This window comes from Amblyraja radiata, chromosome 18, assembly GCF_010909765.2.
Source record: "Amblyraja radiata isolate CabotCenter1 chromosome 18, sAmbRad1.1.pri, whole genome shotgun sequence".
Taxonomy (NCBI): Eukaryota; Metazoa; Chordata; class Chondrichthyes; order Rajiformes; family Rajidae; genus Amblyraja; species Amblyraja radiata.
In genome coordinates, this window is record NC_045973.1 from 36314419 (window position 1) to 36328465 (window position 14047).

At 44.5% G+C, this 14047-nt stretch overlaps 1 protein-coding gene across 1 annotated transcript in view; it reads left to right on the top strand.

The window, feature by feature from the left end:
- The first annotated feature begins 4088 nt into the window (after positions 1-4088).
- Positions 4089-14047, top strand: part of LOC116983397 — a 30861-nt gene continuing 20902 nt past the window's right edge. The window contains exons 1-2 of the mRNA XM_033037151.1: positions 4089-4150; positions 9255-9385. Coding sequence (XP_032893042.1) covers positions 4132-4150; positions 9255-9385 — 150 coding nt within the window. The 5' untranslated portion in view covers positions 4089-4131. The remainder of the gene's footprint in view (positions 4151-9254; positions 9386-14047) is intronic.

The following is a 14047-nucleotide window of genomic DNA, read 5'->3' on the forward strand; positions in this document are numbered from 1 at the left end:
TGGGTTTGATTCTGACCTCTGGCACTGTCTGCGTTGAGTCTACATGTCCTCCTTGTGACTGTGTGGGTTTTCTCCAGATGCCTTGGTTTTCCTCCCACATCCTAATGATGTGCAAGTTGCTAGGTTAATTGGCCACGGTAAATTGCTTGTGCTTTAGTTTAGTTTAGAGATACAGAACAGAAACAGGCCCTTCAGCCCACCGTGTCTGCGCCAACCAGCGATCCCCGCACACTAGTGCTATCCTGCACATACTTGGGACAATTTACAGTTTTACTAAAGCCAATTAACCAACATACCAATTCATCTTTGGAGTGTGTGAGAAAACCGGAGCATCCGGAGAAAACCAACGCTGGTCATGGGGAGAATGTACAAACTCCGTATAGACAGCACCCGCAGTCAGGATTCAACCTGGGTCTCTGGCGCTGTGAGGCAGCAACTCTACCACTGTGCCCTATGCTGCCCCTGTGCCACTGTGCCAGTGTGTGTAGGTGAATGGCAGAATCCAAGGGGACGTTGATGAGAATGTGTGAGAATAGAAATGGGTTTGAGCTAATAGGTGCTTAATGGTTAGCATGGGCATGGTGGGCTGAAGGGCCTTCTACATTGCTGTGTGATACTATGACTATGACCAAAATAATTAGGTTTAGTTTTATTACTCTCACGTGTATCGAGATACAGTGAAAGCTTGGTTTTGCATGATCAGATCAGATCAGATCATACTACACATAAATACAATCAAGTCAAACTTAAATACAATAAATAGTACAGAGTACAGAATATAGTTCTCAGCATTGTAGTGCACCAGTTCCCTAGACAAAGTCCAATATCTGCAATGTGGTAGAGGGGAATCGGACAGTAACCTAGTATAGGGAAGGATCATTCAGAAGCCTGATAAAGGAGTGGAAGAAGCTGTTCCTAGACAGGTGATGAGCACTTTCAAGCTTCTGTATCTTCTGCCTAACAGGAGTGGGGGAAGAAGAAAGAATGATCAGTTGACTGTTTTTCCGAGCCAGCGTGATGTGTATATGGACTCATTGGTGGTGATGAGTGAGATGCAAAGACAGAGAAATGTTGGGGTGGGAATTCAGAAATGAAGGACATGAAGAAGGATCGCGACCTGAAACGTCACCCATCCTTTTTCTCCAGAGGTGCTGCAGGAGTTACTCCAGCACTCTAAGCCTATCTTTGAAGGACATACGGTTGGATGAGGCACAGGAGACTCGGTCTGAGGGAGAGTCAGCAGTTTCAGGAGAAGAGAGAGAATGTCGAAAAGCAGGAGGAAAGGGATTTATGGACAGGTTTGTGGCTGGCAGCAATGACCTGTGTTTCTGTTGATGTATCTAACTTTACGAGTCTACAGGGTATTATTTCACTGTTCATAGCCACATCTGCGGGGATGGAGCGTGCCAGGTCTGGTGCAGCAGCTAAGTGCTGGGACTGAATAAATAAATACAGCAAGTACCCCCTGATTATTGGGGAATTTACACAGCTGGAGTCTGATCCCATAAGGGGAACAACTAGAGCCAAAAAACCCCCATGAGAAAAAACAGTTGGAATTGAAGGCTATTCTTCATGTTCTTTCACATTCATTCTGGAATTGGAATAAATGAGTAGCAGGTTCACAGTAAAACATGTTATTTAAAATAATTCACATAGAAAATGTGTTGTCACCCAAACTGATCAGAAAGAAATGCAGAGAATGCTGGTGGAAATGCTCAGAAGGTCGGGCAGCTTTGTGAAGAGAAACACAATCAATGTTTCAGGTGGGTGACTCATTGACCATCAGAATCTATATCAGATTTCCAGCATCTGCAGGTTTGACTTTGCCAACCTGGCCAGTATTATTTTTCTGTTTTAGGCTTTAGAAATACAGTGCGTCAAAGGGCCGATCGGCCCACCGGGTCTGCGCCGACCCAGCGATTACTCCGTACGCTAACATTATCCTACGCACTAGTGAAAATTTACAATTTTATCGAAGTCAATTAACTTACAAACCTGTACTTCTTCGTAGTGTGGGAGGATACTGAAGTACCCGGAGAAAACCCATGCAGGTCACGGGGAGAACGTACAAACTCCAAACAGACAGCACGCATATTCAGAAACAAACCCGGCTCTCTGGCGCTGTAAGGCAGCAACGCCATTGCTGCACCACCGTGCAAGACGCTGTGATGTATTTTCACATTACATTCCTTTGCCCATTGGAATATTGTGTGCAGTTCCACGTTATAACGGTTGACCCATTATAGGAAGGATGTGGAGGCTTTGGAGAGGGTGCAGAAGAGATTTACCAGGATGCTGTCTGGATTAAAGGATATTAGCTAAAAGAAGACAAGGATCATTTTTTTCTTGAAAGCCATAGATTGAAGAGAGATCTGATGGAGATGTATAAAATTGAGGCATAGATAGGGTGGACAGTCAGAATCTTTTCTTACCTTACGAGTTCTTACCTTTATTCTGGTCTGTGCCCTGCCACCTCCATTCTCATCTCTGTAACCCCCTCAGTTCTTCACTCTATTCATCTGCTGCTTTGTTCTTTTCCACTGCTGTCACTCCCTACTCTATTTCTCTCTCCTCTGATTTAAAAAAAAACCTCAAATCATTGTTTCTCTCCCTTGTGTGTGTGCTTTATATCCAAAATAGTTTCGAGAAACTCAGCATCTGTGGAGGAAAACGGATAGGTAACATTTCAGGTCGGGACTGATTGTGGTCGGGGGAAGATAGTTGGAAAAAAAAGGTGAGGATAGGACAAAGCCTGGTGAGTGATAGGTGGATAGAGGAGAGAATGGGCACTGGCAGATGGATGAAGTAGGTGACAAAAGATAAGATGGAAGGTACACAAAAAAGCTGGAGAAACTCAGCGGGTGCAGCAGCATCTATGGAGCGAAGGAAATAGGCAACGTTTCGGCCCGAAACGTTGCCTATTTCCTTCGCTCCATAGATGCTGCTGCACCCGCTGAGTTTCTCCAGCTTTTTTGTGTACCTTTGATTTTCCAGCATCTGCAGTTCCTTCTTAACAAAGATAAGATGGAGACCGAAGGATGTTCAATAAGGAGAGAAGAGGAGTGAACTGTAAAGCCAGAGGAAGGGGTATGGGTGGTGGTATGCGGTAAGGAGGGGGGGGGGGGGAGAGGAGGGGAAAGAGGGAGGATAAAAGTGAAACAAAGCACTTGAGTATAGGAGGAGCGTACAATGTGGTAATGGAGCAGGGTGTTTGAGATACTGGGAGAATGGGTGTGTACTGGGTTGGGGGGCACAGGAAATAGAGAGGGAATGGGGGCGGGGGGGGGGGTGTTATACTTAAAATTGGATAATTTAATGTTCATACTGTTGGGTTGTAGGATACCCTGTTGCAATATACCAAAGGATAGTGAGCTTTACATCCTCCATGTTTCCTTGCTTACTCATATGGTGAGCGTTTGGCAGCACTGGACTCGCTGGAGTGTAGAAGGGTGACGCGGGGACCTCATTGAAACTTACCAAACAGTGAAAGACCTAGGACAGAGTGGACGTGGAGAGGATGTTTCCACTAGTGTGGGAGACTAGGACCAGAGGTCATAGCCTCAGAAATAAGCAACGTACCTTTAGAAAGGAGACGAGGAGAAGTTTCTTTGGTCGTAGGGTGGTGAATTCATTGCCACAGAAGGCTGTGGAGGCCAAGTCAATGTATATTTGCAGGGAAGATATTGACAGATTCTTGATTAGAAAGGGGTTATGGGGAAAAGGCAGGAGAATGGGGTTGAGAGGGAAAGATGGATCAGCCATGATTGAATGATGGAGTAGACGACGGGCCGAACGGCCTAATTCTGCTCCTATAACTTATGAACTTACTCTCTTATCTCTTTTCTTGTTTAGATTTCTATCTCCACTCTTTCTGCCAAATTTTTCCTTGACTGACTGGGTCCCACATGTTTTCCCACCTCTACAATTCCCTCTCTCCTTGCCACCGAAATGATTACTTCTCGGGTCTTTCTGTGGTGTGGGTGAGTCGGTGTTTATTTCACGTACTTTATCCTACGCTCTCTGTGTATAAATCTGTCGCACTCTCTGGTCGCCTCTATTCATTGATTTCAGTGTCAATTTCACTGTCTCCAGAGCAGCGAGCGGTCACGTGGCACAACACAGTTGCTGGCGATGCCGGAGCCGGGATCCAGTGAGTAGCAAAAAAAAACTTTCTTAAACTTTCCCAAACTCCGCAAAAGTGCGCCTCGAGTCAACATCAGGGGCGTGTAACATTACTTTGATTATTGTACATTCATCACCTTTGGAGACCTGAGCAGAGACTTCTTAAAAATGTGTTCTAATTGCCGCCCTGGGTTTACAGAGGATGGGGTTTCCATTCCTCTGGACATTTGGGCTGCAACTAGTCTACCGCTACCTGAACAGCACTGGTCAACCACCCAGGTCTGACAGCGGGATACCTCCAGTGGGAAAAGAGGGAGTCGATACGAATCTGGTCTTTGTAATCGAGCCCTTTTTAAATATTAAAATATACGTTTTTTATGTACAGATGAAAAGAGCAAGTTTGTCTTGTTAGTAGATAAAAAATGCTGGTGAAACTCAGCGGGTGAGGCTGCATCTAGAGAGAAAAGTTTCAGATCGAGACTTATCTTGTTAATTCACCCATCCACGCCTGCGGGGATTTAAAATTAACATGAACAAAGGGGCAGATCAGTTCCATCAGACATCAGTCTGAAGAAAGGTTTCGGCCCGAAACGTTGCCTATTTCCTTCGCTCCATAGATGCTGCTGCACCCGCTGAGTTTCTCCAGCATTTTTGTGTACCTAGTTCCATCAGACATCCTGATACCTGCCAACAACTTTGACTGTAGATCCATTGCTTACACTATCTTCCCATCATACAGGTTCTGCTAACACTATATCCTACTCGCTGTCTCTTTACTTTTCCCACCTTCGAGTCCCTCGCGTAACATCATCATATCTGATGCTCTATCACAGCGGATCTTTCCTGGCAACGTCACCTTCCCTTCTCCAACTCCCCCCCCCCCCCCCCCCCCCCCACCCCACTCCCTTTCCCCTCCTCTCTCCACCTTGCGCACCCCCCCCCCCCCCTCACCGATCCTCCCCCCCCCCCCTCGCTACGCACCTCCCCTTTTCTCCGTCCCCACCTCCCCCTCTCATCACCCTCCCACCTCCCCTTCCCCCATCCGCTTGGGTAGCTGACAGCCTAACAGTATGAACATTAACTTCTCCAATTTTAGGTAACCCCCAACAGCCCCCCCCCCCCCCCCTCCCCTTCCCATTCAATTCGACTCATCCCCCTTTCTCCGCCCACACCTGTGTCCCACCTGAACCCACACCTATTTCTGCTCTCCCCCTCCCCCTACATTCTTTCCTCTGGCTTCACAATTCACAACTCATTCAATCCTTTTGTCTAGGACCTTTATTTTCATCTATGGCCAATGTCCATCCTGCTGTCTATCAGCCCCGCCCCCACCTCCTACCTGCCAGGCTTTGCCCTGTCCTCTCTTCTAGCTTTCTTCCCCCCACCCCCACAATCACTGTAGAAGGGTCCCAACCCATAACGTCACCTACCCATATCTTCCAGGGATGTTGCCTGACCCTCTGAGTTGCTCCAGCACTTTGTGTATTTTTCTTTTTATAAACCAACATCTGCAGTTCATTGTTTCTACAAGCCAACATTTTTTTAAAGTATATTTGTTTTATACCTTTTCAGGTTCTGCAATTTTGAGATTTTACATTGTACTCATCCCTGTGTTAAATTACTACAACACAAAGAAGTGCTCTGCAACAAAGAACCCTGTACTTTTTGTTGCATTCCACTCTAATTTTACGATGGTACAATTAACAAGCCTGAGCTGTTGTAATAAAACAGTTTCCAAGTGTACACAGAGTTGCTATTGGTGCTGTTAAAACACAAGCCCCTTAATGTCAGAACTATCAATCCTACAATAGTTTCACAGTCCTAAGGCACTCAACTACTTAGGGTCGTTTAGTTTAGTTTATTCTTGTCACTTGTACTGAGGTACAATCAAAGCTTTCTTGTTGCAGGTGATATCCAGTCACACACAGTCCTGAGACACTCAACTTATTAGTTTAGTTTAGTTTAATTGATTACTGTCATGTGTACAGAGGGAGGTACAGTCAAAAGCTTTCTTGTTGTGTGATATTGAGTCACACACAGAACTGAGGAACTCAGCTTTTTAGTTTAGTTTAGTTGAGTTTATTGTTGTCACATGTACTGAGGCACAGGGAAAAGCTTTTTAGTTGCATGTGATCCAATCAGTGAAAAGACTAAAATTAGGATTAAGACTAAGATTAGGGATTAAGATTAAGATTAAGACTAAGATTAAGATTAAGACTAAGATTAGGTGACATTTCGGGTTGAGACTCTTCTTCAGACTGAAGTCTGAAGATGTGTCTCTACCTGAAATATCATCTATTACTTTTCCTCAGAGATGCTGCCTGACCTGTTGAGTTACTCCAACATTTTGTGTCTATCTTCAGTGTAAACTAGCATCTGCAGTTTCTCTCTACATAATGAATAGACTATACATGATTACCACAGTGTACAGATACAGGATGAAGGGAATAACGTTTAGTGGAAGATAAAGTTCATTAAAGTCCAATTAAAGATAGTCTGAAGATGAGGTGGATGGTAGGTCTGGACCATTCTCTAGTTGGTGATAGGATGATTCTGACCCTGATAACAGCAAGCTATCCCTGAATCTGGGGATATGCGTTTTCACACTTATCCTACCAATGTTAGAATAATCCAAATGTGGATTTAAATAAATCTTCACTCTGGTTACCAGGGGTAAATGTAATGTTTCGAACCCTTTAGTAAGTTAACTGCCTCGGAGTCTCTTCAAGGGATACCGTGTTAGTGAGAGTGTGGTTGAATAAAATTCCTGCCTGCCGCTAACCAGGATTAAACACCCTGCCCCCATGGTTAGGATAGGATTAGAAGCATATGGGCTAAACGCAGGCAGGTAGGACTAGTGTAGATGGGATATGTTGGTCTGGGTGGGCAGGTTTGACCAAAGGGCCTGGTTTCACTGCATGACTCTATAGAGGTGATTTCCAACAATGTTCCTGATATGCAGCCAAGAACAAATTATATGTTTTTTTGCAGATGAATATATAGAACAAAGGTAAAAAAAACAATGGACTGATTCAGCATTTTAAATATTTTAATAATAGGATTATTCCTGCAGCTGAAAATAGGAGGAGAAATAGGACACTCGGCCCCTCAAGCCTGCCCCACCATTCATTATGATCATGGCTGATCCTCTGCAGGCTTTCCTCCATACCAATTCCCCATATCTCTCATAGGTAGACACAAAATGCAGGAGTAACTCAGCGGGACAGGCAGCATCTCTGGAGATAAAGAATGGGTGACATTTCGGGTCAAGACCCTTCTTCAGAGTTATGACAAGGGAGTGGGAGGTGTAAAGATAAGGAAGTGTAAGGTGTGAAAACAGGACAAAAGGGAACGGAGATCAAGGAAAATGTAGAATAGATCATTGTTAGTTGGGAGAAGGTAACACCAAAGCAAAAAGAGACAGGAAGACTGGTTGGAGAACTGGGAAGGTGGATGGAGAGAGAGGGAAAGGAATGGTTACTTGAAGTTAGAGAAGTCAATGTTCATACCGCTGGGGTGTAAGCTGCTCAAGTGAAATATGAGGCACTGTTCCTCCAATTTGCACTGGGCCTCACTGACAATGGAGGAGGCCCAGGCCAGAAAGGTCAGTGTGGGAATGGGAGAGGGAGTTAAAGTCTTTAGTAACTTTAACTCAACTCTCAACTTCCAGATCTTTCAAAACATGTATCTCCCTCCTCCTTAAATACTCACAATGGTCTAACATCCACAAGCCCCTGGGGGGAAGCATTTTGAAGATTCAACATGAATCAAAGTTGTTGGACACTTGTTTAATTGAGAAACAGTATGGAAATAGGACCTTCAGCCCACTGAGTCCAAGCCAACCATCGATCACCCATTCATGCTAGTTCTATGTTATCCCAGTTTTACATCCACTCCCTACAAAAGAGGGACAATTTTACAGATGCCAATCGACCTATAAGACTTTGGGATGTCAGTGGAAACCAGAGCATGCGGAGGAAACCCACATGGTCACAGGGAGAATGTGCAGACTCCACATAGACAGCACCCAAGGGCAGGATCAAACAGAAGTCTCTGGTGCCGTGAGGCAGCAACTCTACCACTGCACCACTGTTCCATCCGCATTAATGTTAATTAAGTAGTTGTTAATAACTGCCCCTTAATAGATCATAGAATTATACAGTACAGAAACAGGCTCCAACATGTCCATGCCCAGTCCAACATGTCCAAAAGGCCTACATGAGCTAGTACAATGTGCTTGCATTTGGCTCATACCACTCTAAACCCTTCTATACATGTACCTGTCTAAATGTCTTTTAAATGTTGTCAATGCTCTTTGGTCTGCCTAAAACTTGTTGCTCTCCCAGCACAGCAAGATGTCCATAAGGGAATGCTCCCAACTGGCCCATTCCTGACTGCAGGAGCACATGCTGAAGCTTGGTGCAGCCCAAGGCCGGCTCTGAGGGGGAGGACCACAGTCTAGGGTCTTTCCGCTGCTGAACATTGAGGGGCAGAGTCTGGTGGAGACACCCCTCAAACAAGGGAAGGGATATCACCTCAGGGGGGGGGTCACATGATGAGCAAAGATGTTTTTTGTTCAAAGATAGGTGCGAGCACTACTGAGTATAACATTAATGAATGTACGGACACTGAGAATGTTTGAAGAGGTTTGGCACAGTTTTTTGTTTTGTTTATTTAGTTTAGTCCGAATGAAGTTTATTTTTGAAAAGAAAAGTATTTTAAATGATGTAATTGTACCAGTGGTCTAGTGGCGCAGCGGTAGAGTTGATGCCTCACAGCGCCAGAGACCCGGGTTTGATCCTGACTATGGGTGCTGTCTGTACGGAGTTTGTACGTTCTCCCTGTGACCATGTGGATTTTCTCCCGGTGCTCTGGTTTCCTCCCACATTCTAAAGACGTGCAGGTTTGTAGGTTAATTGCCTTCTGTAAATTGTCCCTAGCGTGTAGGTTAGAACTAGTGTATGGGTGATCGGCGGTCGGTGCAGATTGATGGGCCGAAGGGCCTGTTTCCACGCTGTATCTCTAAAGAAAAGCAGCCATCATGGTTCTGGGTGGCTATCAGCTGACTGGGTGGGTTGCTGGTGTGGTCAGTACGGGCAAGTTTTGATTCGACTCTTGTTTGGCTTCCACAGACCGGATGTCGTTGCCATGCACGCCGCTGGCCGGCAGCGGGAGGATCGGTGTCTCTCGGAGAAGCTTCACCGGGACACCACTCTACCTTCCAAAAGTCAGCCAGGCTTGCATCCCTCTCTCCGTCAATCAGGTGAGCATCTTATCAGCGGCCTGCAATGTTAGGAAAGCAATCACAGCTTAAAGTAGATCTGTCCATTACAGCTTAGACACAAAAAGCTGCAGTAACTCTACGGGACAGGCAGCATCTCTGGAGAGAAAGAATAGAATAGAATAGAATAGTTTCTTTATTGTCATTGTAACATGAACCATGTACAACGAAATTGTAAAATGTCAGCCAGTCAGTGCACCATTCAAACATTTCTAAAAGCTAACGATACATACAAGGTAAAATATTTAAAAAAAGATAAACAACTAAAATAAATATCATGGGTGACACTGACGTTCACACTGAAGAAGGGTCTCGACCCGAAACGTCACCTATTCCTTCCCTCCAGAGATGCTGCCTGTCCCGCTGAGTTAATCCAGCTTTTTGTGTCTACCTTCGGTTTAAACCAGCGTCTGCAGTCCCTTCCTACACTGTTCACTACAGTTTAGTGGTTGTTATGGTAACACCAGGTTGTTACGGTTGCCTCATGCGCTACTTTGTAGCTTTCATTAGACCCAGCTCAGCTCTTTAGCTGATGGATCATTCTGGTATAGAACACTTCAAAGTTTTGCCAGACAAAAGGTGCTGGAGTAACTCAGCAGGTCAGGCAGCATCTGGAGAAAAAGGATAGGGAACGTTAGGGAATCGGCATCCTCTTTGTCTGGTATAAACCAGCATCTGCAGTTCCTTCCTTTTATACTTTTTTTTGTATTTGTTCCTGGGATTTGGGAAATGCAGGCAATGCCAGCATGTGTAGAGTCTAACAGCATGGAAACAGATACTCAGGTCCAATCTGTCCATGCTGACTACAATGCCCAAGCTAGTTCTATTTGCCCACATTTGGCCCATCCACCTAAATCTCTCCTGGCCAAATGTCTTTTAAATGATGTTATAGTACCTGCCTCAACTGCCTCCTCTGGCAGCTCGTTCCATACACCCACCACAGTGCATCGCCTGTCCTGAACTGTCTATTGTTTCTCCCTAAGTATTGTTTCTCCCTATCCTGAACCAAAGGAGGCAGTTAAGAGCCCAGTTAAGAACCCAGACCTGTGGCTCAGTAGTCACACATGAGCCTGACCGAGTAAGATGGGACATTTTCTTCCCTGAAGTTAATTACTAAACTAGGTGGCCAGGGTAACGTTTGATGAGTATTTGATGGCTCTGGGACTGCGATCGCTGGAGTTTAGAAGGACGAGGGAAATCTCATTGAAACATACCGAATTGTGAAAGGCCTGGATAGAGTGGATGTGGAGAGGATGTTTCCACTAGTGGGAGAGTCTAGGACCAGAAGGCACAGCTTCAGAATAAAACGACATACCCTTCAGAAAGGAGATGAGGAGGGATATTTTTAGCCAGAGGATGGTGAATCTGTGGAATTCATTGCCACGGACAGCTGTGGGGCCAAGTCGATGGGGATTTTTAAAGCGGAGGTTGACAGGTTGCTGATTACTACAGGTGTCAGAAGTTACAGGGAGAAAGCAAGAGAGTGGAGTTGAGAGGGAAAGATAGATCAGCCTCTTTAGATTCTGGAGTAGTTCCTGAGGATTGGCGGGTAGCAAACGTAACCCCACTTTTTAAGAAGGGAGGGAGAGAGAAAACGGGGAATTACAGACCGGTTAGTCTAACATCGGTAGTGGGGAAACTGCTAGAGTCAGTTATTAAAGATGGGATAGCAGCACATTTGGAAAGTGGTGAAATCATTGGACAAAGTCAGCATGGATTTACAAAAGGTAAATCATGTCTGACGAATCTTATAGAATTTTTCGAGGATGTAACTAGTAGCGTGGATAGGGGAGAACCAGTGGATGTGGTGCATCTGGACTTCCAGAAGGCTTTCGACAAGGTCCCACATAAGAGATTAGTTTACAAACTTAAAGCACACGGCATTGGGGGTTCAGTATTGATGTGGATAGAGAACTGGCTGGCAAACAGGAAGCAAAGAGTAGGAGTAAACGGGTCCTTTTCACAATGGCAGGCAGTGACTAGTGGGGTACCGCAAGGCTCAGTGCTGGGACCCCAGCTATTTACAATATATATTAATGATCTGGATGAGGGAATTGAAGGCAATATCTCCAAGTTTGCGGATGACACTAAGCTGGGGGGCAGTGTTAGCTGTGAGGAGGATGCTAGGAGACTGCAGGGTGACTTGGATAGGCTGGGTGAGTGGGCAAATGTTTGGCAGATGCAATATAATGTGGATAAATGTGAGGTTATCCATTTTGGTGGCAAAAACAGGAAAGCAGACTATTATCTAAATGGTGGCCGACTAGGAAAAGGGGAGATGCAGCGAGACCTGGGTGTCATGGTACACCAGTCATTGAAAGTGGGCATGCAGGTGCAGCAGGCAGTGAAGAAAGCGAATGGTATGTTAGCTTTCATAGCAAAAGGATTTGAGTATAGGAGCAGGGAGGTTCTACTGCAGTTGTACAGGGTCTTGGTGAGACCACACCTGGAGTATTGCGTACAGTTTTGGTCTCCAAATCTGAGGAAGGACATTATTGCCATAGAGGGAGTGCAGAGAAGGTTCACCAGACTGATTCCTGGGATGTCAGGACTGTCTTATGAAGAAAGACTGGATAGACTTGGTTTATACTCTCTAGAATTTAGGAGATTGAGAGGGGATCTTATAGAAACTTACAAAATTCTTAAGGGGTTGGACAGGCTAGATGCAGGAAGATTGCTCCCGATGTTGGGGAAGTCCAGGACAAGGGGTCACAGCTTAAGGATAAGGGGGAAATCCTTTAAAACCAAGATGAGAAGAACTTTTTTCACACAGAGAGTGGTGAATCTCTGGAACTCCCTGCTACAGAGGGTAGTCGAGGCCAGTTCATTGGCTATATTTAAGAGGGAGTTAGATGTGGCCCTTGTGGCTAAGGGGATCAGAGGGTATGGCGAGAAGGCAGGTACGGGATACTGAGTTGAATGATCAGCCATGATCATATTGAATGGCGGTGCAGGCTCGAAGGGCCGAATGGCCTACTCCTGCACCTAATTTCTATGTTTCTATGTTTCTATGATTGAATGGTGGAGTAGACTTGATGGGTTGAATGGCCTAATGCTATTCCTATGACCTATGACCTTACAAACCTTTCTCCTGTGGATTAATTGAAATTAAAGTATAAACAGTTTCTTGCCTCCTAGAAATTACCTGGCACAAAGGCTTGTATTAAATGAAGTGGTGATTATTGCAATGTTGAAGTATGATGTAGCAACGCGGAATCTGTTAGTGGTGAGAACATGGGTGCTTGCAATGGAGGAGACTACAGAGGCAATCCCCACACCCTTACACAACAGTGATAAAAACACATTGGCTACAAGTATATTCAAATATATATAATTTGAGTTTGAGTAGGAAGGAACTGGTTTATACCGAAAATGGACACAAAATGCTTCAGCATCTCTGGATAGAAGGAATGGGTGACATTTCGGGTCTGAAGAACGGTCTTGAACCGAAATGTCACCCATTCCTTCCAACCAGAGATGCTGCCTGTCCTACTGAGTTATGCCAGCATTTTGTGTCTATAAGTTGAGTTTGAGATTAGTTTAGTTTATTGTACAGTGAAAAGCTTTTGTTGCGTTCTAACCAGTCAGCGGAAAATGAGAACCAAAGGAAATATTCCTTGGGATAATAGAACTTCCAGCCAAGTAACTTCAAACCAAGCCAATTAGACTGGAAAGTGTCTCAATATTTAGTTCAAGCCAATATTTTATCTATTAAATATGAGCAATGGATCTTAAAGGTTGAGGTTGGGAATTACATGGAGACCAGCTCCCACTTATATCTCCATTCTGTCATCTTCAGGATAGTGGGAGATGAATGAGATCATTTTATTCAGGAATTGCAATATTACTGAAGAAGAAATAAAATGAGACTGAAGAAGGGTCTCGACCCAAAACATCACCCATTCCTACTCTCCAGAGAAGCTGATTGTCCCGCTGAGTTACTCCAGCATTTGTGTCTATCTTTCATTTAAACCGGCATCTGCAGTACTTTCCTACACAATAAATAAAATGATTTGGCTGAGGCGTTTTCCAATGAGGCAATGATAAGTGATTACGACCTGGTTAAAGCATGGACTACATTCAAGAAATGTAATGAAACCACTGTAAAAATTATAGCTCGCAGAGTGTCAGGGCGTCCTGTATCAAAGGGATTTCTTTTTTTACTTTGCCAAGTTTTATGTTTAGTCTGTGTTTGTTACAAGATCTTTTAAACGCTGCCGTCTTGCAGATGAAAAATAAATCATCTTACAGAAACTCACGGAGACAAAGCAATTTGGGCAGCAACTGTGGAGGGAGAAATAGAATTAATGCTTCAGGCAAATAACTTGTTATTAGAATAGAAAAGGCTGGAAAACAAACAATTTTTAAATTGCAAAGAATGGGGAGAGGTGGGGAGAACTAGAGTGAAGAGTGTTTAATTTTTATATGAACTGACAATGCAACTTACTTGCAGCAGCTTAACATGCTTGTAAATGTATAGGAAGGAACTACAGATGCTGGTTTACACCCAAGATAGTCACAAAATGCTGGAAGGATCCCGACCTGAAACGTCACCCATTTCTTCTCTCCAGAGATGCTGCCTGTCCCGCTGAGTTACTCCAGCATTTTGTGTCTATCTTCTTTGCTCGTAAATGTAATCTTACT